This window comes from Podarcis raffonei, chromosome 17 (assembly GCF_027172205.1).
Source record: "Podarcis raffonei isolate rPodRaf1 chromosome 17, rPodRaf1.pri, whole genome shotgun sequence".
NCBI lineage: Eukaryota > Metazoa > Chordata > Lepidosauria > Squamata > Lacertidae > Podarcis > Podarcis raffonei.
In genome coordinates this window covers 3,065,070-3,088,207 of record NC_070618.1, presented here as the reverse complement: position 1 = coordinate 3,088,207, position 23,138 = coordinate 3,065,070, and the positions used below count along the sequence as shown (strand labels likewise).

The window sequence follows — 23,138 nt, the reverse complement described above, 5'->3', positions numbered from 1 at the left end:
ATTAGGGGCACTTGGAGGGTCTTCAAAGTACCATGAGACTCTGTTGTCTCTCGCATTGCTTGACTTTTTGGTCTCATGCAGGGCTTTTGTTCCAGCTGGAACTCAGTTCCAGCACCTCTCACGTGGCCCCATTGCCATTATAAGAGAATGGGGAGGCATTCACAGTGAGTTCTGGCACCTCTTTTCCTAGAAAAATATCACTGTTCTAACGGTGCGAAAAAACCAACACCTCAAAATTGTTTCTTCTCTTGGATAATCAGGATATATGTTTCTAGCCATACCTACATATGTGACCATATAGTCACTAAATAAGTGTGACCAAAAACATACATGATAAGAAACCTGTTTTCGTCTTTTGGGTGCTTCTGATTCTCCATGTGTGTTTTGTGTGTTTGTTTTTTGCCCTTTCTGGAAAGTGATTGGAGGTCAACGGATGACGACGAACAAAAAGGCGAGGGAAGATTGCATAATGTTTGAACTTTTTCCCCCAATCTGGAATTCCCCGTCCCCTGTTCTCTATGCAGAAGTCACCTGACTTCCCCGAAAAATGCCCAGTTTGAAAGGATCCAGCCTTCCCCATCTCGCAGGCTTGGGCCTGGCCAAAAAAGAGGATTGTGCAACCAGACTATTAGAACTTTCTCTCTCGGATAGGATTTCTTAGTAAAGCTGGAGGATGGCATCTTTCAAACAGCAGAGGGCAATGGAGGTTTGCAATTAAGTGACATTAACAGCCCAGAAATGTGGATAAGGGTCGGTGAGGATTATGAAGAGGGAGATAGAGGAGCTAGACAAAGAGAGAAACAGCCGCAGAGACGAGAAGTGCAAGGTAAAATTCTTTTTAAAAACTTGTTTTTTATATATAAAAAAAACAGAATCTGAGTATTAGCGTTTGAGTTAAATGTTTCCTGATGGGTGCCAGACTTTCTGGGAAGGAAAATGATGCTTCTCCTAAGCTTCTATGGCTGTTTTGAGGGGTGGGGTGGAGACAGCTGTCTTGCATAAGTTGCAGGTAACGTCTGTGATGAATCTCTCTCTTTGGCTCAGTTCCTGACCTATTGTCTTTACATGGCGCTAATGACCCTGTTGCCACTTTGTGGGCAAGCGTGCATCATGTTGCACTCTGCGCTACTCTAGGAATCAGTTTCCCTTGCTAAAGGTTAGTAGGGGCTGCGTGCCTATGGCTTCCATGAGCTGGGTTTTAACTCCATTGCTCTGCCCACCAACCAGGTCTGCTTCAGGGGAAGAAGACAAACAAGCCAGCGTGCTTTGTTTGTCTAAATCTGAAGTCCAACCACAGTGGATTTGAGGAAGAAGGCCAAGATGGAGCTCTTGCAGACTTGGTAAGTTATTGAATATATGAGCTAATAAGGTGAGACTCTGGCCAGCAACTACTTTTGCTGAAGAAGGGGTTGGGGGAGGCAGGCAAGGTGCACACCCCTCTCCCCACAAGACTTTGTGGCTTTGTTCTACAGTGGAACCTCAGTTTTTGAACGTAATCCATTCCGGAAGACCGCTCGACTTCCGAAACATTTGAAAACCGAGGAGCAATGGGCGGCCGGCAAAATCCATTGGGGGGAAAAATAAAAACATGCAGCGGAAGCCATTCGACTTCCAAGGTGTGTTTGAAAATGGAAGCAGGTTTTTGGCGTCTGGCTTCTGAAACGTTTGGCTTCTGAGACGCTCAAAAACCAAGGTTCCACTGTAATAGTTGCCAAAGATGCTTCTTGTCCACACTCCTCGTTTGCTACAGGATCATTAAAGGGCTAAATACCACCCATCAGAGAAAAGCATCTTCCTCAGTGGCCCCCGTTGCGGACCTCAAATCTAGGAACCAAATTCCCTCAGTTGTGTTTTTAGCAATGCAACTTTACCACCTACTCCGTAGATAGTAGAGGCAACCCTGTGCTGCTTAGGGGTGCTGAATCATGTTGACTTAACTCTTCCACCCCTTGGGTCATAGGGAGAGGGGGCAGAGAGTAGAACTGGTAGCCACTATCAATATTCCTTTCTCCTATTTAGAGGGACGCGGGTGGCACTGTGCCTAGGACTTGCCGATCAGGTCGGCGGTTCAAATCCCCTCAATGGGGTGAGCTCCCGTTGCTCGGTCCCTGCTCCTGCCAACCTAGCAGTTCGAAAGCACGTCAAAGTGCAAGTAGATAAATAGGTACCACTCCGGCGGGAAGGTAAACGGCATTTCCGTGCACTGCTCTGGTTCGCCAGAAGCGGCTTAGTCATGCTGGCCACATGACCCGGAAGCTGTACGCCGGCTCCCTCGGCCAATAATGAGCGCTGCAACCCCAGAGTCGGCCACGACTGGACCTAATGGTCAGGGGTCCCTTTACCTTTACCTATCAATATTCCTTTCTCCTGTTTAGGGGCTTTGTTTCCTGCTTCCTCTTGGCTTGCACTGAGGCAGCTTCCATGTACGGGGAAATCCTATCTCCAAACTATCCTCAGGCATATCCCAACAATGCTCTGGAATCCTGGGAAATCAGCGTGCCTCCTGGTTACGGCATCCATCTTTACTTCACCCACCTGGACATAGAGCCGTCTCAAAACTGCCAATATGACTCTGTGAAGGTACAGGGGCCCCATTCCACTCCTAGGGCAGATAGATACAGAGCAATGGGGTGTGTGCTGGTGCTGAACCAATGTGTCTAAAACACTGAGCCTCTTGGGCTTGCCGATCGAAAGGTTGGCAGTTCGAATCCCCGTGACGGGGTGAGCTCCCGTTGTTCGGTCCCTGCTCCTGCCAACCTAGCAGTTCAAAAGCACGCCAGTGCAAGTAAATGAATGGGTACCACTCTGGCGGGAAGGTAAACGGTGTTTCCGTGTGCTGCTCTGGTTAGACAGAAGCGGCTTAGCCATGCTGGCCACATGACCCAGAAGCTGTATGCCGGCTCCCTCGGCCTATAGAGCGAGATGAGCACGCAACCCCAGAGTCGTCTGTGACTGGACCTAATGGTCAGGGGTACCTTTACCTTTACAATCAATTTCTATAAGCAGAAGCTAAGAGAGACTTGTCTTGTGTGCCTGTCACTTTTAGGTCCTGATTGGTAACCACATTGAGGGTCAGTTCTGTGGGCGGAAGAAGAGCCGCACTCCTGGCTCTGCTGTCCTGGAAGAATTCCACGTCCCATATAACACGTTGACAGTCACCTTTCAGTCTGACTTTTCCAATGAAGAGCGGTTCACTGGCTTCACTGCCTATTACATTGCAGAGGGTAAGCCCTGGTCTGTCTCATCCTGGTGTATGAAACACTTTGTAGATATCATATTCCTCCCAGCAATGCTTTGGGATGGCTATAGGAGGAACCCTTTCAGATTGCACTGAATGGACAAGCCAGATTCTTAGCAAGGCTCAAGGGCCCACTTCAAGATTAAATATCTCTCCCTACCCCCCAGCTAAGAAGGGCAGAGTATTAAGAAAACTGGTTATGGAAATTGTTTAGGAATTATAGCAAGGATATCATAACAACTTAAGCCATCATCTAGTACATATCTGCATATTTAGTACATAGATTGCGTAGGATGCAGAACTAGGAGTTGACCAAGAATGGAGGTGTTCCTGAGGAACTGTCACGTGTGGTCTGAAATGGCCTGATGGTTGCGTGCATAAAAGACCACAAACTTCCCAATAGTCACCCTGGGTGATAACTTGAAGCCATTGATTCGAGTCCTAACCCCCAGAGCAGGAGAAAACAAGCTTGCTCCATCCTCCATGTGACAGCCCTTGAGATATTTGAAAATGGCTATCCTTTCTCCTCTCAGTCTCCTCATTTCCAGGTTAAACATACCCAGCTCCTTCAACCGTTCCTCATAAGGCTGGGTTTCCAGACCCTTGATCATCTTGGTTGCCCTCCTCTGCACATGTTCCAGCTTGTCAACATCCTTCTTAAATTGTAGTGCCCAAATAAAAGTTATTTATTTCTGCCCCACCTTTCCCCCTTATGGCACTCAAGGCTGCTTACAGATCTGTTTTGGATCCCATAAGAGATGACTGTCTTTTAAGCACTTGGGGGGGGGGGTCAAGCTCCGAACTTTGAGAGGAAGGCAAGTGGAAGTTTATGAGAAGTGGCAGGCCCTACCTGAATCTGGGTGTTCCAGGGAGGCTGTGTGAGGGTTGCAAAAAAGAAGGAATAATTGGGACTCTACCTTAAATGAAGGACCTCTTCTCCCTTAACCAGCACAGTGTTTATCCCACTGTCTCTTTTCCTTTCTGCCTTTTATGATATTCCACACACGTTCTTACCTCCATCTCTGTTCGCTTCCTGCAGATGTGGATGAATGCACAGATTTTGTGGAAGAGGCCTGCAGCCATTACTGCAACAACTATATTGGTGGCTACTATTGCTCTTGCCCACCTGAATATTTCTTGCATGAGGATCTGAAGACATGTGGAGGTAGGAGCCTGGTTGCTACTGCTCCAGCAAGCACAGTCCTTATCCCCACTGCTGATATGGTACTTGAAATGGGAAGAACTTCAGCAGTCTACTGTGGAACTGTGACTGTTTACACACTATACCTTTAAAGTACATTCAAAGCACACACATCCTCAAGGAATTCTGGGCACCGTAGTTTGTTACGGGTTCCTAGGAATTGTAACCCTGTGAGGAGTAAAATACAGTGGATACTCGGGTTGCGAACGTGATCCGTGCAGGAGGCACGTTCGCAACCCGTAGTGCCGCGTCTGCGCATGCGCATGCGCTGGTCGTAATTCAGTGCTTCTGCGCATGCGCAAAGCGCGATTTAGTGTTTCTGCACATGCACAAGCGCCAAAACCCGGACATAACCCGTTCTGGTACTTCCGGGTTCGGCGCAGTGCACAACCCAAAAATACGCAACCTGAAGCGTCTGTAACCCGAGGTATGACTGGACAGTGCCCAGATTTCTTTGAGAGAAACATTGCACTTTAAAGTGTTCACAGCCTGTGAACTTCCACAGAGGCTGATAAATGGAAAGAAACTGCGGTTGCTCACAAGGAAAGGAAAAGAAACTAGCATAGCATAATAAAGAAATATAATTAAATCATCCCAAACACTGGGAGGTAAGACCCCGCCCCCCCCCGATGTAATGGAAGGAGATTTAGAATGAGGAATCTGAAAAAAGGGTTTGGCTTTTTACAAAAAGCAGCTGAAGGATGTTTAGATAATGTGTCATACAGAAGGCCAAGGGGGCAGCGAGATGCAGCCTGCATAGACGTCATACAGGATTCAGAACTTAGATCTGAGCCCTTGAATCTTAGAAATATGTTGCTAAACTGTGGGAGACTAAGTGAGGGCATAGAAAATGGAGGCATGGAATTTCTGGTGTGACTTTGCCAAGCCCAGTGGAAACACAGTCAAGATAGGCATGTGCAAATTCTTGGCACTAATTCACTTGAATATATATTTTTGTTTCTTATTTCTTATTAAGATTTTTAAAATCACGAAAGAATAAGTCACATTTTAAAAGCGACAACCTATCACAGAAACTCAATACAGTAGAAAAGAAAAGTTGGCTTTGCTTACATGTACTAACGAGCTAGATTTTTTTCTTACCACAGCATGCTGGTGCATGTTGCTCAGTCATCCCAACGTTGCTCCTCGCCTGGCACAAGCAGGAGAAATCTTTGACTTCCCAGTACACTTGATCCAAGTCTCCCTCGCAAGGCATGATGGCTAGCAAATTACCGAAAATGGCTTCTTAGGGAGCAACAAACCACATTCAAACCATGGTGCCTGGTTCGAAGGCTGCAAGAAGCCAAGACTTCTTGGTTTGTTTCTCCTGCTTGGTCCATGGGAGGAGCAAACTGGAAGCAATTGAGCAATGTGCGGCAGCACACTGCTCATTCATGCTAAAGCCCATTAAGGCAGAAACCCCAGCATATCATAACAGGTAGTATTGGGCACCATGACATCATTTTGAGGTTGAATCCTGACAAGACAGAAGTACTGTTTTTGGGGGACAGGAGATGGGCGGGTGTGGAGGACTCCCTGGTCCTGAATGGGGTAACTGTGCCCCTGAAGGACAAGGTGCACAGTCTGGGAGTAATTCTGGACTCACAGCTGTTCATGGAGGCGCAGGTCAATACTGTATCCAGGGCAGCTGTCTCCCAGCTCCACCTGGTACGCAGGCTGAGACCCTCCCTGCCCACAGACTGTCTTGCCAGAGTGGTGCCTGCTCTGGTTATCTTCCACTTGGACTACTGCAATGCGCTCTACGTGGGGCTACCTTTGAAGGTGACCCGGAAACTGCAACTAATCCAGAGTGCTGCAGCTAGACTGGTGACTGGGAGCGGCCGCCGAGACCATATAACACCGGTCTTGAAATACCTACATTGGCTCCCAGTACGTTTCCGAGCACAATTCAAAGTGTTGGTGCTGACCTTTAAAGCCCTAAACAGCCTCAGTCCACCATACCTGAAGGAGCGTCTCCACCCCCATCGTCCTGCCCTGACGCCGAGGGCCTCCTGGCGGTTCCCTCATTGCGAGAAGCCAAGTTACAGGGAACCAGGCAGAGGGCCTTCTCGGTAGTGGCACCCGCCTTGTGGAACACCCTCCCACCAGATGTCAAAGAGAAAAATAACTGCCAAACTTTTAGAAGACATCTGAAGGCAGCCCTGTTCAGGGAAGCTTTTAATGTTTATCAGGTTGTTGTATTTTAGTGTTTTGTTGGAAGCTGCCCAGAGTGGCTGGGGAAACCCAGCCAGATGAGTGGGGTATAAATAGTAATTTACTTACTTACTTACTTACTTACTTACTTACTTACTTACTTATTATTATTATTATTAGTTTTCAAATTACTTGAACAGGGAAAACACAGGCAAGTAGCAACAAAAGTTTAAAATCAGAGCTGTGTGTTTGCCATGATCCTTCTGGGTGCACAGAAAAAGCATACACTGTAGTACTGGACACATATTTCAGCTTCCTGAGAATATCTGCTTTAATTATTTTATTTTAAAGAGAAAGTTTCTAGTCCTTATGGCTGTTTAATATATGCTTGAAAGTGTGCAGAAATCTCAGAAGCCAAAAGGCTTCAGTGTCCTTATCTCTTCTGTGCCCAGCAAAACAAAACAAAAAATCATGCAAAATAGCATATATCAGAATAAACCCACAGATTAAGAGAAATTATGCACATTATTAATACAGGTTACAGAATCCAGCTTCCCTAGGATTTTGGATTGCCTGTGAGCAGAATTTCACTTTAAGAAAACATGGAATATATCATAATCAGATGAAATCACTGGCAGGATTTGAAATTTGAGCAATAGGAAAATAATGATAATATATGAAATACAGAAAGATATATTGGAGGAAATATGTGATATAATAGAGGAATATGTATTAGGTGAAATGTATGATGTCATGCAGTGAATAAAAGGGATGGGTTTAAAAACAACATGGAAGGAAAGTTGGGAAGTCAATTCATAAGAGAACTGTATAAAATAATTGAAATTAATTGGCTAAAGTTATGAAAATCTAATAAGAAAAAAGAAAATATGGAATATAAAAAATCCTGTTTCAAGCTTCATTAGGAGTATCAGTTACTTTTGTGTTTTTTAAAATACATGTATTTTTGCAGAAAACCTTTTATTTACAAGTTAGAAACGGGTACAAAAAAAAATCATGCAACAAATAATATTAAACAAACATCCTAATTTGTTTTTGCTTATTGCAAAATGAACCTGAAATATAAAGAGAAGGAAGGTGCTTTGCTGGTGTTTTGAGTCTGAAAGCTTAAGGAAAACAGTGAGAGTTAACCAAGGGAACTGATGTCAGGAAGTACCGTATCTTTTGCTCTATAAGACACACCAGACCATAAGACGCACCTAGTTTTTGGAGGAGGAAAACAAGAAAAAAAATATTCTGAATCTCAGAAGCCAGAACAACAAGAGGGATCGCTGCGCAGCGAAAGCAGCAATCCCTCTTGCTGTTCTGGCTTCTGGGATAGCTGCACAGCCTGCGTTCGCTCCATAAGACGCACACACATTTCCCCTTACTTTTTAGGAGGGAAAAAGTGAGTCTTATAGAGCAAAAAATACGGTATTTACTATTACTGACACTTATTGGAGAAGCCCATGATATTTTGTTTTCTGAGATGGAAACACGGCATGCATCCATGTGAAAGCACACACACACATGCCATGAGGGTGGTAAAAATGCAATTGATTAAGTGTTGCCCTCTGTTGATATTTTAGCCCATCTAATATTTGGGCCTTAACACAAGGGGCAAAAGATATTTGGGGGGTAGCTTTAAGCAAGATACCTAGAAGAGCACTAGCTCCAGCAGAAAGTCATTTCACTTTGTTACGGATCTCCTGGCCGTTTCTCTTCCCTAAACTCTAGTGAACTGCACTGGGAATGTGTACACTGACTTGTCCGGGGAGATCACCAGCCCCAACTACCCCAGCCTGTACCCTGAGAACTCGCACTGCGATTACCGTGTCACCCTGGAGCCAGGATACCGTGTGGTCTTGACCATTGGCCAGAAGGACTTCGACATTGAGCCGGCTGACTCGGAAGGAAACTGCCCTGACGCCTTGAGAGTATGTGGTGGCTTAGATAAAGAGAGGGGTGTCTTTGCTCCTGTTCTGAATACATCTTCGCTGTGTATCCCTAGAAGCCAAATGGCAGACCGGAGTCCCAGGGGCGACATTTGCCGTTGGGGGTTGTGGCACACTTGGGCAGGAGCAGGAGGCCTGGTTTGGGGCACGGTGTCCGCCCTTTGCTCCTGCTTGCCTTTGCAGCACCACGCTGTTGTTTGCGCACCAGCTTAGTAAACTAAAAGGGGGGAAACCTCAGGACATGGGAAAGAAAGGACTGCATAGGTACACACACTCTTATGGTATGCCCCGCAGAGGATCTTAAGGTCCATGAATAATCATAGTTTAGAGGTCCCGGGCCCTAAGGAAGTCAGATTATCCTCCACCAGAAATATGGACAAAATACATTTATAGTAACCAGACAGCCAAAACTCATAGTAGCATTTTCCAGCCAACATTACAGGCTGATTTTAGTTTCGGGTGTGAAAATATCTGTTGTCCTAGTGACCTTTTCCCTCTCGCACTCTTCAAGTGTTCCAAACCTCTGCTTCTCTTTCTACTTGCCTGGCCCCTAGAGAATCTGCTCCCTTGACATCCCATCAATGGTCCATGTTCCTGTGGATATTTCTTGCAGGAAATAAGGGGGTGACAGAGCACATAGACAATGTTTTCTACTCGGTTGCTAAGTAAGAAGTAAACCTGCTCTGAGCTTCCAGTGCTCCTTCCAACAAGTGCCAATCGCTGGAATGATTGGCAGGCGTTTGGCACAAACCTCATTTCATTAAAAGTATTTAATAATTTCAGTAATGTACACGCATTTGAGGTTGTTGTTTGTTTGTATTTTACTGTGCGCTGATGTATCCTTAATCCCTCAAGTACCAAATTTCTGCTTCCCATATGCCTTCTCCTCTCCAAATCTTGAGTGTATTCCTTTTAGATGCATTTCCTGCTAAATATGCCTCTTTTGTCTTCCTCTATTTCCCCCCCCCCCCCAAAAAAAAACACACTGTTTCGTTCTTCTTGCAGTTCTCGGCAGGCGACCAGCAATTTGGCCCGTACTGTGGCAACACATTCCCTGGCCCTCCAGAAATCAAGACTAGAAGCAATATTCTTGACATTTTCTTCCAAACGGACCAGTCAGAACAAGGCAGAGGCTGGAAAATCCGCTACTTTGGGGATCGTGAGTAGATATCCCATGGGAGCAAACCTGTGGGGCAGACTCGTGAGCGCTCTGGGACAGAGATATATGTCGTTCTTAGGAGAATGGGCATGTGCTTGCAAGTAGCAAAGGTGCACCTTGAGTTGGAAGTCTAGGGCAGGAGAAAACAATTGCAGACAAGGGATTCAAGCAGAATGGCCGCTGTTTCTGAGAGCAGTTGTTCTTGGGTTAATTGCTGCAGGAGAGAACACTTGAGGTTTGCTATGCACCCAAATCGTGAATGGGTATTTGGGTATGGGGGAAGACTAGCAAATCTGGTGCATTGCTGGCAGAACATGTAAGGGGTTGGCTGGTGTGTTGACTAGTGGCTTCCTGGCTAGGGATGAGCCCCACCAGAACTGGAAGCAGGGAAAGAAGTAAAACCCAGTGGGGTCTTGAATTTCAGTGGTGCCCTGTGCAGCGCCAAAATTCCACCTCCTCTTGCCTTTCACTCTACATCATAGTTGCAGTGGCCCCTACAGCAACCCCGAGGCTCCACGAACCAGTCACACTCCCCTAAATCCACCTCTGTAAACCCATAGAAATCTGAGAAATCTCCTGATCTCTGGTGGGAAAATTGAAAGGGGAACAAGGGTTCCAGCTGAAGGCCCTGCAGGCTACAGCTGCCAGCTCTCAGGAGACAGGGTGAACCAATCCGTTCTTCCTCCTCAGTGGAGCCCAGTCCATTAGGGCAAGGGAGGCACTGGTCCTATGCCAGATCCCACAGAAACGGCAGATAGCCTTTCTCCTCCTGAGTTTTGGTGTTGCCTTTGTAGAACTCAACAGGGAGGAGGAAGGGGGGCAATACTGGAATCATGTGTCTGTGCCTGTCAATGGGCGCCAACCTCTACTTCTTCCCCTTGTTGATGCGGTCGAGCGTTGAAGAGGCTCGTTAACCCTCAGAGCAGAGAGGAAGTCGCATTAAATAAAAACACGGCTTCTGTTGGACTTGGCTGTGACTGCTGGGGACAGAAAATGACAAGGGGCGTTTGCATGTGTGAGAGAGCGTGTGCCAGGTGGTTCAGTGATTGTTGACTGGTTTCCTTTTTTTTCTCTCCATTTGCAAAGCAATGCCCTGCAAAGAAACTGTCATTCCGCATTCCAATATGGAACCCGTGAGAGAACGTTACGTCTTTAAGGATTCCGTGAAGGTGACCTGTGTCGAAGGCTATGAGATTGTACGGGTAAGTCTGTGCTCACCAAGGTCAGTTAGGCTCTGAGAATCCCCTTGGTATGAACATTACATTGCTGCTACTTCTACACCGATATGCATTGCGCCTCTTCTCCATCTCAACATAGCAGTGAGAGAGGATTCTTTCTGCACTATTGTCAGGGGCCCAGACCAGTGGGCAGCCAGGTCTTCTGAAATGCAAGCTTCAGGCAGATTGGCTGGCTGAATAAACAACTACCTAGGAACAATCTTGGGGATGCGGGTGGTGCTGTGGGTTAAACCACAGAGCCTAGGACTTGCCGATCAGAAGGTCAGTGGTTTGAATCGCCGCGACGGGGTGATCTCCCGTTTCTCGGTCCCTGCTCCTGCCAACCTATCAGTTCGAAAGCACGCCAAAGTGCAAGTAGATAAATAGGTACCGCTCTGGCGGGAAGGTAAACAGCGTTTCCGTGCGCTGCTCTGGTTCGCCAGAAGTGGCTTAGTCATGCTGGCCACATGACCCGGAAGCTGTCTATGGACAAACGCTGGCTCCCTCGGCCTATAGAGCGAGATGAGCACCACAACCCCAGAGTCTATCACGACTGGACCTAATGGTCTGGGGTCCCTTTATCTTTACCTTTAGGAACAATCTGGGACCAGCCAGGGGCTTGATTCACCAAATGAGAGCTGAGTGGTCTCCTTCAGGGACAAGCTTCCCACAATAAGAGTCTTTATACTCGCTGGTGGCACCAGATTGGTCCTCCCATATCACCAGACGTCCCAGGCCAGGTGGATTGTGAACTGTTATATCAGTCTCCTGTGGCCAGCAGTATTAGCAGCACAAAGAGCCAGCAGCCATTGTCTGATCTAGAGGGCTATTGACATGTCACCAGCCACCCTTCACTCCCCTCAGTACTTGACAATTGGTGCCACGGTCACAGACCAGGAATCCTGAGAGACGTAGCCATCTGGCAACATCAGGAGAAGGAGATGAATCTACTCCAGGTGTGTTGCATGTGATGCTGAAGTCACCAGAACCTGCATCTCCTCCTTTGAACTCCAAAGAGATACTTCTGCCACCGGACTCTTCAGCAGAGTCCTCAGGATATATTCCCCCATCTTGAAACCTCAGTTCCTAGAAAGCTAACAGCTGCAGAGATACGCCCTGGCCCTTAAGCTGGCCAGATATGGTGCTTCAGCTGCAGGATCAGTCATTGTGCTCCTGAAACCTACACTTAGGTCCCTGTCTAAGGCCCTGAGTGTGGCAGATATGTAGTCAAATCTAACAACACAAAGTCTTGCTAGTTAGCAAGTGAAGGGGTTAAGACCATAAAGCTGCAGACTTCCGGGTTGGCGCCATTGTTTAATGGCGGATTCCCTCCGAGCTCCGGAGGGAATCGGCTCCGTAGCGTCTGGGTCTGGCCGCTGCGGCGAAGCGGGGACCCTTAAAATCACAGGCGCGGATGCCTGTGAACACAGAGACTCGGCGGGCACCATTTGCGCCCCCCCAATCTGCGACGGAGCCTTTTTAAAGGCTTCGGAACGGAGGCAGGGTGAGGCGTGGTGCTGAGAGTACTCCCTCGCCTACGGAGTGAAGCCGCAAGCCATAGACAGAGAGCGCCAACTTCTTCCAAGATCGACTGGACTCTAAAATATAAACCCGTGAGTAATACGGAGATTGGGACTTTATAAAAAATTTAATTCTGGATTTGGAACGAGCGGGAAGGGGCTAAAAAGGAAGTCACCCCCCCCCCTCTTTGTAAACAATTTAAAGCAAAGGACCGGGCAGCTAAGGTCGAAAGAATCTGCTTCTTGTTTTTTTTTAATGAAAAGATTTTGATTTCACGGTTTTGACACTATAAGAAGATTTACTGGAGGATAAAAAGAACTTGGGGACTGAAATTTTACCCCCCCCCCAGACCCGGGAACGCCCTATGAGAAAGCCTGGTGTATGGAAGATTTTGACAGCTGTCAAGTGAGCTGTTAGTCAGCTAGCTGTCAGCTGGAAAAAGAAAACATTGTTTCTGCTGTTTCTGCTGGTTTATTTGGTACAATTTTGTTGAAAACAAGGAGGGCTGATACAAAATAACTGGACTTTTGGTTTTGAGCTGAAAGGAACATTAAGGAACTAAAATCCCCCTAGAGGGGGAATAAGGACACTACACTACAAAAATGACTGGAGTATGTAAATTCCAAGCAGAACTAGACAGAGTTTTCGTTCTCTTGGGAAACTTGAAAGATGAATACAATGCTTTGTCTACAAACGTATCACTACTACACTGGACAGTAAACAACAGCTTGGAGCCTGATAAGGACTTGAAACAGGAAGCCTATTTAACTGAACAAATAAATGAAACTGAAAGCGTAGAAACGATGGAGCAATGTGTTGTTTTTGAAGAAAATGAAGGAGGAGCAGGAGATTTGCAGGAGTTAAAGGAGAGTTACAACATGAGGCCTGACATGATGACAAAAAAGGATAATAAAAATTGGATGTGGAAAGCCTGGTCTGAATGGGAATCTGGAAAATGGAAAGATCTCCTCGGGAGGAGACCTGAAGACCTGAGGATTACAAATTGGTTGAAGGTGAAAGCTGGAGCTTTGGGGACATTTGGATCTGTAAGAAATTTGAAACAAGAGTTGGAGCACCCCATAGGCTTTGTTTTTAAGTATGGAGGACTGGCTGGAAGCAACATGGATTCTGTTGGGCCGGAGCCCCTCCGAGACTTGGGGCTTAACATTAAGGACCATCAAAGAGACCGGCGGAAAGGAACTGAGAGAGATATAAGGGCCTCGGACGTGAGATCTCCAGGCTAAATAAATAACATAAAGACTGATGGACATTGGTTGGGGTCTGGAACCGGGAAAAGGGTGGGCGGAGGTTGGGAATCCAAAGGGTGCATAAGGATAATTTGCTTTTTATAATTTAGTTAATGGTAAGGAAATTGGGCAAATCGTGGAAGGGAAATGTCGGTCGACTTTAGGAAAAAGGTTTAAGAATAATTAATGGGGTATAAGTATGGATGTGTGTCTTTAATAAGGTAAAATTGGTTTTTTCTTTTTAAATTAATTGAAAATAAGATTGTTAAAAATAAATGTAGGAAATGGAAAAAAGAAGGAAAGTAAAACAATAGTAAGTTAGAATAAATGTATAAGTTAAGGTAAAGAAATAAGTTAAGGACTTGCTGAACTGACAATTTAAATGGGAATACAAGAAGGGGAGGTGTGAGGAGGTCTGAGAAATAAGGTTAAGAACAATAAGTATCAGAAACTTTTATGTGTTTTTATTGTTGTTTAGTTTTGAATATTATGTATTTTTGTGTTTGTTTTTTTCTCTTTTGTTTTGTTTATTTCTTGTTCTTGTTTGTTGTGTGTTTTTTGAAAATCCTAATAAATATTAAATTAAAAAAAAAAAAAAGACCATAAAGCTGCATTGCTGATAGGCATACTCAGGCCATAGAAATGTAATTGGTAGAGAAGGCTCCGTATGATGTCGTTTCCCATCCTCTCCTGGGAAGGAAGAAGCAAAGAAGTATTTCCTGCTTCGTCTCTCTCTCTTCCACCAGCCATGTATATGGACATCTGTCCACTTGCTCCAGGATCAGGCACTTGCCTGAAGCTGTTTTTGCTGTAAACACAAGTATTTTACCTGCTTTTATTTTTACTGCTGTTTCTGCTAAGGACAAATGCTTGACTGTGAGAAAAATACATGCTTTAAACTTCCTTTTCAGTCTGTAGCCTGTTTCTTTGCTAAACTGGATAACAAAAGGGGGAGACCAGCCTAATGGCTAGTTCCTACACTTGCAATTAAACTGTTCCAAGATGGGATTTAAACTCTGTTTAGCCTCATGCTTTTAAACGCAAGCGGTAAGCTTGGAGATGAAATGCCAGCAATCTTGCTTGGTGCAAATGTTCCACCTCCTTAAACAACTTTTTTTGCATCCTCTCCATATATCTTCTCACTTTACACAAGAGCCCAAAATTCCCCTCATGTAACAAGGGAGAGAAAGCAGTGTGTATGTCATTCTGTTACATTTCTCAACCAATGAATTAACTCCAGTGTCTCTCAATTCTCTTCCCTTCAGTCAAAAGGCAGTCTCACATCCTTCTACTCTGTCTGTCAAAGCAACGGCGAGTGGAGCAACTCTGATCTCGAATGTGTCCGTAAGTGCTTGGCTTCCTATATTGGTGGTCCGTAACACACTTTCAGTTGGTCTTGAGACCATGGGGATCATAACAGAGAAGAATACTTGAGAAGCAGGAGGCTTTCTGAAGTTTTGACAAGATGCTGAAGAGGCAAGCCACTTCTAAATTTAAACTGGAAAGCAGCTTGCTTCTTCAGCAGTGTGAGTAATCACAAAGAAACTTCCAGCTTTCTTCATAACACTCTTCATAGCTGAGCTGGACGGCAGCCACACAGAATGATTGTTCCCCTTTGAGGTGGCTGTGTAAGGTAAGAAAATACAGTGATCCACAAAGTAATAAGGTAACCAAAATAGTGGTCCTCAGCGGTGCTTTTTTCGGGGGGGGGACGGACGCAGGGGGACACATACCCCTAAACATTTTGTGAAGCTTTGTACTTTTGTCCATTTACTGTATTTATTTCCCCCGATTTGACCTATAAAATGATGATTTTCTCGAGTCAAAATGAGAGTACCCCTAAACATTTTTTAAGAAAAAAAGCACCGGTCCTCAGTTCAGTTAAGCTTAAACACCATTGTGTGGATTACCTGAGATAAATGGGACTTTTCAATGGAGAGGGCATTTATGCCATTCCAGTTCTAGGCAACTGGTCCTGGAAGGAGATGGAAATAGGAAGGGATAACTTGGAAGTTACAGACTGGCACCCATGAAGGCTTTCTGAAATATACTCAGAGTCGCAAAGTGATTTCATGCTCTTTATTCAGCTCATAGTGGTGAGGAGGAATGAATGAATGTCCCCTTAAAGTATCTGCTTTAGATACATTATTTACACAATGGGCTGCACATGATTGGCTAATTCCAGAATTCTACTGTAAGCCAATCAGGTTGTGGATTCACTTCTATCTGGAGCATGATTGGGTGGTTCCTGCCAACCAATCATACCGCTGCATTGTTCTAGGACCAATCAGACTGCTGCATTCTGAATCCTATTGTTCTAGGACCAATCAGACTGCTGCCTTTTGGATCCTATTGTTCTAGGACCAATCAGACTGCTGCAGTTTGGATCCTATTCAGCTCAGTACATAACACTTTCAGTGGTTCCCCTGGGCAGGTGCCCTAACCTTTGAGCTCTCATTTGGGGGGGGGAGTATTTAGTCACCCTAGAAAGAAAGCTGTGGGACCAAATGTGTAGATAAGTGATTCCTAGAGCTTGTATATTGTTCTAGATTGTGGGGGGCTAAACCCTAGAACTTAATAAATGGTAGGATTTTGATTATTTGTAATGTGAAGGGAGAAATACAAGCTGCAGAGGAATTCCTGAGCTAGCCTGTTCAAAATGACCTGGCCAAGCTAGGACCATTAAGAAACAATAGAGGGCCATTGGCAATGCAAGAGATCTGCCCTTCCCACTTGTCCTGAGGTGTGAACAGAGATGGGGGGGGTTGGGAAGGTTGCCAGGGTAACCAGGTGTGGGGTGACAGGAAAAAGAGAGTCTTGAGCAGGGGTTGCTGGGAAGGAGAAGGAGGAAGAAGGACTGGGATCCATCTTGGGCAGGCTGGCTGAAGGCTGGCCTGAGAGAGATGCCTTGGACTCCAGGGCTGCACTGCTGTGGGAGACAAGCCCCTCTTGAAATCACCATGCTGTACAATCTGGACTCCATGCAGACTGAAGGTGTAAATAGGTAAATAAACCATATTTCTTTAAAGCTACGGCAGTCTCCACTGTGTGTCAGTTCTCCAAAGGAGCACAAGAACTCTGGCAGAGAGTGGGGGGGGGGGTGCCCAACTTCTGTAACAATATTTTTCCTAGTACTGAGGGACCATAATCAGGAGCAACAGGACATAACCAACTTCCCATGGTAAGCCTAAGGTTGTCATAGGTCGTTGCCTCTCTGATTTTGCATTATGCCACACCCCCTCCGTGGCAGCCATCTTGCGACCGACACTCTCACCAATTTCTCAAAATTTGAAGTGTGTCCCCTAGTCCAAAAAGGTTGGCGACCCCTGCTTTATGCACCATACAAAAAGAAGAAATGGAAAGTATGTTCAGGCCTGACAGAATATGGGTTGACCAGGATGAGGTGGCAGGTGGCAGCAGAGTGAAGATTCTAGTCTAACACCCCATCTTTCTCCCCCCGGCAGCCGTAAATTGTGGTGAGCCTGAGCACCTTGCAAATGGGAAAGTCACTTACCTGTCAGGAACTGAGGACAACACGGAGTATCAAGACACGATCAGCTATTCATGCAACGAGAAGTTTTATACAATGCAGGGCAAAGGTAATAATGTGTCCCATCCTTTTCAGATCCAAGCATCTGATTCAGAGCTTAAAAAGAGCGCTATTGTACTCAGTTTATGATGACAGAATTAGAGGTGGCAATGTTACGACAAACTCATTCCAAGAGTCTTTCACTTATGCTTCATCCCAGTATCATTGTGAAACTTCTTGGTGTGTTATCACTCACTTTGCGTCCACTAAAGCAACACCGTCAAAAGTGGCTGCTTTCTTCTTATAGGCAGAGTCAGTGTAGAATTTAATGAGTTGTAAACACTGAAACGATTCCTTCCAAAGCACAGTTAAAACATACGGCGTGTGCATGTGTGTGAGAGAGAGACAAACAAAGAACAAAGTTGAGATGAACAAGGAGACAGGGATGTGAAGCTCTTCCTGAAGAATGTTTCTGCTTCCACCTTCTTCAGCTGATGTGAATCAAAGGGTGCTGTAGCCAAGGTGGCCGTTCCTTGGCTCCTCCAAGCAACCTCTTTTTTGAGCATTCATTCTCATTGTTGCGCAGAGGTGATGCAATGGGTGGGATGTAGCATAGTGCTAAGAGGCATAAAAAGTAAAAAGGTAAAGGACCCCTGGATGGTTAAGTCCAGTCAAAGGCAACAATGGGGTTGCAGCGCTCATCTGGCTTTCAGGCCGAGGGAGCGGTGTTTGTCCACAGACAGCTTTCCGGGTCATGGGGCCAACTTCTGGCGCAATGGAACACCGTGACAGAAACCAGAGCGCAGAACACTGTTTACCTTCCTGCCACAACAGTACCTATTTATCTACTTGCACTGGCATGCTTTCGGACTGCTATGTTGGCAGGAGCTGGGGCAGAGCAACGGGAGCTCACTTCGTCACGGGGATTCAAACCACCGACCTTCCGATTGGCAAGCCCAAGAGACTCAGTGGTTTGGACCACAGCGCCACCCACGTCCCTACTAAGAGGCGTAGGGGTGTGTGGAACAAGGTCCACTCATGCAACTGGACTACTTCCCTCCCCCCACACACATACACACTGTGTGCCCAGGGGCACCCAATCTCGTTTCACCACCTGCGCCAAATTAGGAATGTGTCACGCCCTGCTCCCACCCACCGTCGCTCCTTCTCTCCACTTCTGCCTCCTCCAAACTCGATGAGAGCTCAGGCACTCCTCAAGGCATTGCCGCTCATTTTATTCCAGCTGGTTTTGGACTACAACTCCCATCAGCCCTAGCTATCAAGACCAGTGGTCAGGGATGATGGGAATTGTAGTCTGAAAAAACAGCTGGAGACCCAAGTTTGGGAAACACGGAGTTAAAGCATAGCTAATCTGTGTTAAGCTCTGGTCAGACCTCACCTGGAGTACTGTGTCCAGTTCTGGGCACCACAGTTCAAGAAGGACACTGAGAAACTGGAACGTGTCCAGAGGAGGGCAACCAAAATGGTCAAAGGCCTGGAAACGATGCCTTATGAGGAACGGCTAAGGGAGCTGGGCATGTTTAGCCTGGAGAAGAGGAGGTTAAGGGGTGATATGATAGCCATGTTCAAATATATAAAAGGATGTCATATAGAGGAGGGAGAAAGGTTGTTTTCTGCTGCTCCAGAGAAGCGGACACGGAGCAATGGATCCAAACTACAAGAAAGAAGATTCCACCTAAACATTAGGAAGAACTTCCTGACAGTAAGAGCTGTTCGACAGTGGAATTTGTTGCCAAGGAGTGTGGTGGAGTCTCCTTCTTTGGAGGTCTTTAAGCAGAGGCTTGACAACCATATGTGAGGAGTGCTCTGATGGTGTTTCCTGCTTGGCAGGGGGTTGGACTCGATGGCCCTTGTGGTCTCTTCCAACTCTATGATTCTATGATTCTATGACCCAGTGTATCCATTCTTGGTTAAGCACCTTAGAAGTGCTTTGCTGGATCAGATCTGGAGCCAACATTATTTACAGGAATCCCACGGACTAGCAGACACTACATGGCTTGCTAGGAATTGGCCAAAGGTCCACCAGTGGCCTGCAATCTGTTTTCTGATCTCGCCTGCATTTGGGTATGAAACGCAGATTAAAAACAAACAACTGAATAGTGCTATGTATTCTTTTATTCCAAAAGGACTTTATAGGTGTTCAGCCAGTGGGAAATGGGTGGATGAAGATGAGAAAACAGAGATTCCGGTTTGTGTCCCAGGTACGGTACATCGCCGTCTATTTATAAATGTGGATATTGTGGTCAAAGTGCTGTGACAAGAGTCCACCGCATTGTCTAGTTTACAGAAGAGCCTGCCAATATTTTAAAATTCTTGCTTCCTCTGCTGGGACGTGTTCTTGAATTGCCTCAATGATTCGAGATGGTTGAAAACCAGAGCTTTAAAACCTGCCCTCCTCTTAGATGTTTCCACAAAGCACCAGTCCTGCAGGAAGCAACAATGTTCCATGTTTCAAGAGTCCCTTCTTGCTGATCACATTGTTGAGCGCAGCTATCTTGGGGGGGTTAGGAAAAGGGAAGAGAGCATAGACCCACTGAAATATACTCGGAGTCGAGTGTGGATTTCATGCTTTTTATTCAGCTCATAGTAGTGAGGAACAGAAGTTCCCCCGAAATGTCTGCTTTATATACATTATTTACACAATGGGCTGCACGTGATTGGCCAGTTCCAGGATTCTCCTGTAGGCCAATCAGGTTGCAGATTCACTTCCACCTGGAATTGGATTAGGTGGCTCCTGCAGACCAATCAGACTGCTGTATTCTGGATCCTATTATTCTAGGACCAACCAGACTGCTGCAGTTTGGATCCTATTCAACTCAGTACATAACACCCACAGTAGAAGAAGAGGCACAGGAGCCGAACCTGCAGCTAGTTTCTAATAGTTTTGCACCCAGCCCTAGTCTGTCTGCTGTGTACATTCAGCTGTGATGGGACTTGGTTTTGGTGGGCTCCTGCAGGTTCTGAAGAACAAAACACCCCCTCCTGCGTACCTGCAACTGATACCTATTGGGCTATTTTTAATGGGCTATTTATTTATTGTTCTTCATACTTCATACTTTACGACCATACTTCGTTGGTCGTAAAATTCTTTGTGAAGCAATTTCTCTGAAAAGCAGTAAGTCTTTTAAATAAATAAAGCAAGCAAGCAAGCAAATCTCAGAATGGGGATATATGCATGGGCGTAGCCAGGATTTACGTTGGGGGGACGGACAGGGCACCCACCTGTCATGTTCCAGAACCAAGCTACCTGCCACACGATTGGTCAGTTTGTGGAAGCCACGCCTATCACTCAGTCGGGTTGCCAGTTGTGTCGCTAGAATGCACCACAACAAGTTAGGTTTAAATACAGTTGAGATTTATGTTTGTTTGTTTGTTTGTTTGTTTGTTTAAAAGTTTTTGGAAAATCAATAAAAAAAAATTGGGGGGGGGGGATAATGCACCACAACATCATCCAAGTGACCTCAGTGAAACTGAATATTTCAATTTCAAATATTCTGGTTATTTCTACTTCTAGTTAAATATTTTTATTTAATTACTTGATTGGGAGGAGCTGCTCCCCATGGCCATTCCCATAGAGATGTGTATAGCCCATAGAGATGTGTATAGCCCATAGAGATGTGTATAGCCCATAGAGATGTGTATAGCCCATAGAGATGTGTATAGCCCATAGAGATGTGTATAGCCCATAGATATGTGTATAGCCCATAGATATGTGTATAGCCCATAGAGATGTGTATAGCAGGCTTCATTCTCAATACAGTCGTACCTTGGATCCCAAATGCCTTGCAAGTCAAACGTTTTGGCTCCCAAATGCCGCAAACCCGGAAGTGAGTGTTCCGGTTTGCAAATGTTCTTTGTAACCCGAATGTCCGATATGGGTTCTGCGGCTTCCAATTGGATGCAGGAGCTTCCTGCAGCCAATCAGAAGCCGCGCTTTGGTTTCTGAACGTTTTGGAAGTCGAATGGACTTCCGGAATGGATTCTGTTTGACTTCCAAGGTACGACTGTACTACCCAGTTAATGTTTCTGGGCAAAGTTAATAAGCTACAGCAAGCAAAAACTTTGGAAGAGGTCCACACGCATGCCTGCCCACAGGTCCCAAAACTGGATTCAACTTGAACCCTCTACCCTAAAGTTATTGCTTGCTTTCCCTCACATCAGTGAACATAAATGGCTTTGATTATTTCATTTGTGCAAATCCGGTCTTCCTGCTGCTCGCAAGCTCTTATTTCTGCTGTTGTTGTTCTATCCTTTCTCTAGTTTGCGGAGTTCCCTCTGAGCCCGTTCAAGGGGTGGGGAAGATTTTTGGAGGCCAACAAGCCGGAAAAGGAAACTTCCCTTGGCAAATCTATTTTGAATACCCACATGCTGGCGGGGCTCTGATTTCGGACCGCTGGGTTCTGACTGCAGCTCACGTGCTGGATGAGACCCGGTGCCCAGTCATCCACGCAGGGATGCTTCGCATTGGGGCAAATGCCATGGAAGGCGCTAGGCCACTGGATGTGGAAGCCACAATCGTCCATCCCGACTGGTTGGAAATGGCAAACAACCAGCCCCGGACAAACTTTGACAATGACATTGCTCTAGTGAAGTTGGCGAAACCCTTGACGATGGGTCCTACCATCTCGCCCATTTGCTTGCCTGGTGCATCGTCCGACTACGACTTGCCGATGGGGATCCTGGGCTTCATATCTGGCTGGGGCAGGACGCCTAAGACGCGTGCAGCGATAAACCTTAGGTACGCCCGGATCCCTGTGGTTAACATGGACAGGTGCCGAAGCGTGAGGCCAGATCCCCCAGCAGATTCTTTGACCTATGTGTTCACAGACAATATGATTTGTGGAGGGGGCAACGGGAAGGACAGCTGCGATGGTGACAGCGGTGGGGCGTTTGCTGTCAAATATCTCCATGACGAATTGCACTACTATGTCGCTGGCCTGGTTTCTTGGGGGCCAAAGTGCGGCACCTACGGCCTCTACACTAAGGTGTCAAATTACGTGGATTGGATCACAAACGTCATGAGCCAGAATGAGACCAGGAGGATGCATTCGTGTCTGTAAAAGCACCAGGCTTCCTTGATGTTTTGGGCTCATGGCATTTCTCCAAAGTGGGACCCAAGCTGTTCTTGGACTACAACTCCCATCATCCCTAGCTAGCAGGGACAGTGGTCAGGAATGATGGGAGTTGTAGTCCAACAGCAGCAGAAAACCCAAGTTAGAGAAATACTGGTAATGCAAGAGAGGGGAGGTTGGAGTGAAGGTCTGTGCACTGCCAGTTTCTTTACGCAACCTGATTTCTTGAGAAGCAAATAGAGCAACCAAAAGCTTTCAGGCTGGATTTGTTCTTAAATGATTTCCTGTCTGCTTAATTTCTTCTTTTATATCTTATGTCTTTCTTTGTAGCTGCTTAAACTCCTTTGGAAAGTGCCCTATACCACAGATCTTTTTTTAAAAAAAACAACCAACAACACACATTTTATTAGAAGAATTTCATTTATAAAAAAAGAGAGTGAGGGGATGGGAAGAAAGAGAGAAAAAGTGAATGAAAAAAATACTGTTACATACCCATACATTGATATACAGGTGTGTATATTCTTATTATCCTAATGCACATATAATTGTCAATAACCTAATATGTTCTGTGTAAACAGATGATGCCAATAGGGATAAGAACTTCATATTTGTAGCTACTTATGGTTTGAACCATAAGGGACGCGGGTGGTGCTGTGGGTTAAACCACAGAGCCTAGGACTTGCCGATCAGAAGGTTGGCGGTTTGAATCCCTGCGATGGGGCGAGCTCCCGTTGCTCGGTCCCTGCTCCTGCCAACCTAGCAGTTCGAAAGCACGTCAAAGTGCAAGTAGATAAATAGGTACCGCTCTGGCGGGAAGGTAAACAGGG

General features: G+C 45.9%; 1 protein-coding gene across 1 annotated transcript; it reads left to right on the top strand.

Annotated features, from left to right (window-relative positions):
- The first annotated feature begins 252 nt into the window (after positions 1-252).
- On the top strand, positions 253-22,684 carry C1S (complement C1s). Its single transcript, XM_053370277.1, has 12 exons — positions 253-826; positions 1,228-1,340; positions 2,376-2,580; positions 3,047-3,224; positions 4,278-4,403; positions 8,328-8,527; positions 9,551-9,704; positions 10,791-10,906; positions 14,955-15,033; positions 17,154-17,288; positions 19,366-19,440; positions 21,500-22,684. The coding sequence occupies exons 2-12, from the start codon at positions 1,321-1,323 to the stop codon at positions 22,297-22,299; spliced, it is 2,088 nt and encodes a 695-aa protein (XP_053226252.1). The 5' UTR covers positions 253-826; positions 1,228-1,320; the 3' UTR covers positions 22,300-22,684.
- The last annotated feature ends 454 nt before the right edge of the window (positions 22,685-23,138 follow it).

Bases quoted from the DNA above. Each gene is read 5' to 3' on its own strand.
- C1S (XM_053370277.1), top strand. From the start codon at position 1,321: ATGGAGCTCTTGCAGACTTG. The intron at 4,404-8,327 runs GTAGGAGCCTGG...CCTAAACTCTAG, and splicing joins GGATCTGAAGACATGTGGAG to TGAACTGCACTGGGAATGTG. The intron at 19,441-21,499 runs GTACGGTACATC...TCCTTTCTCTAG, and splicing joins GATTCCGGTTTGTGTCCCAG to TTTGCGGAGTTCCCTCTGAG.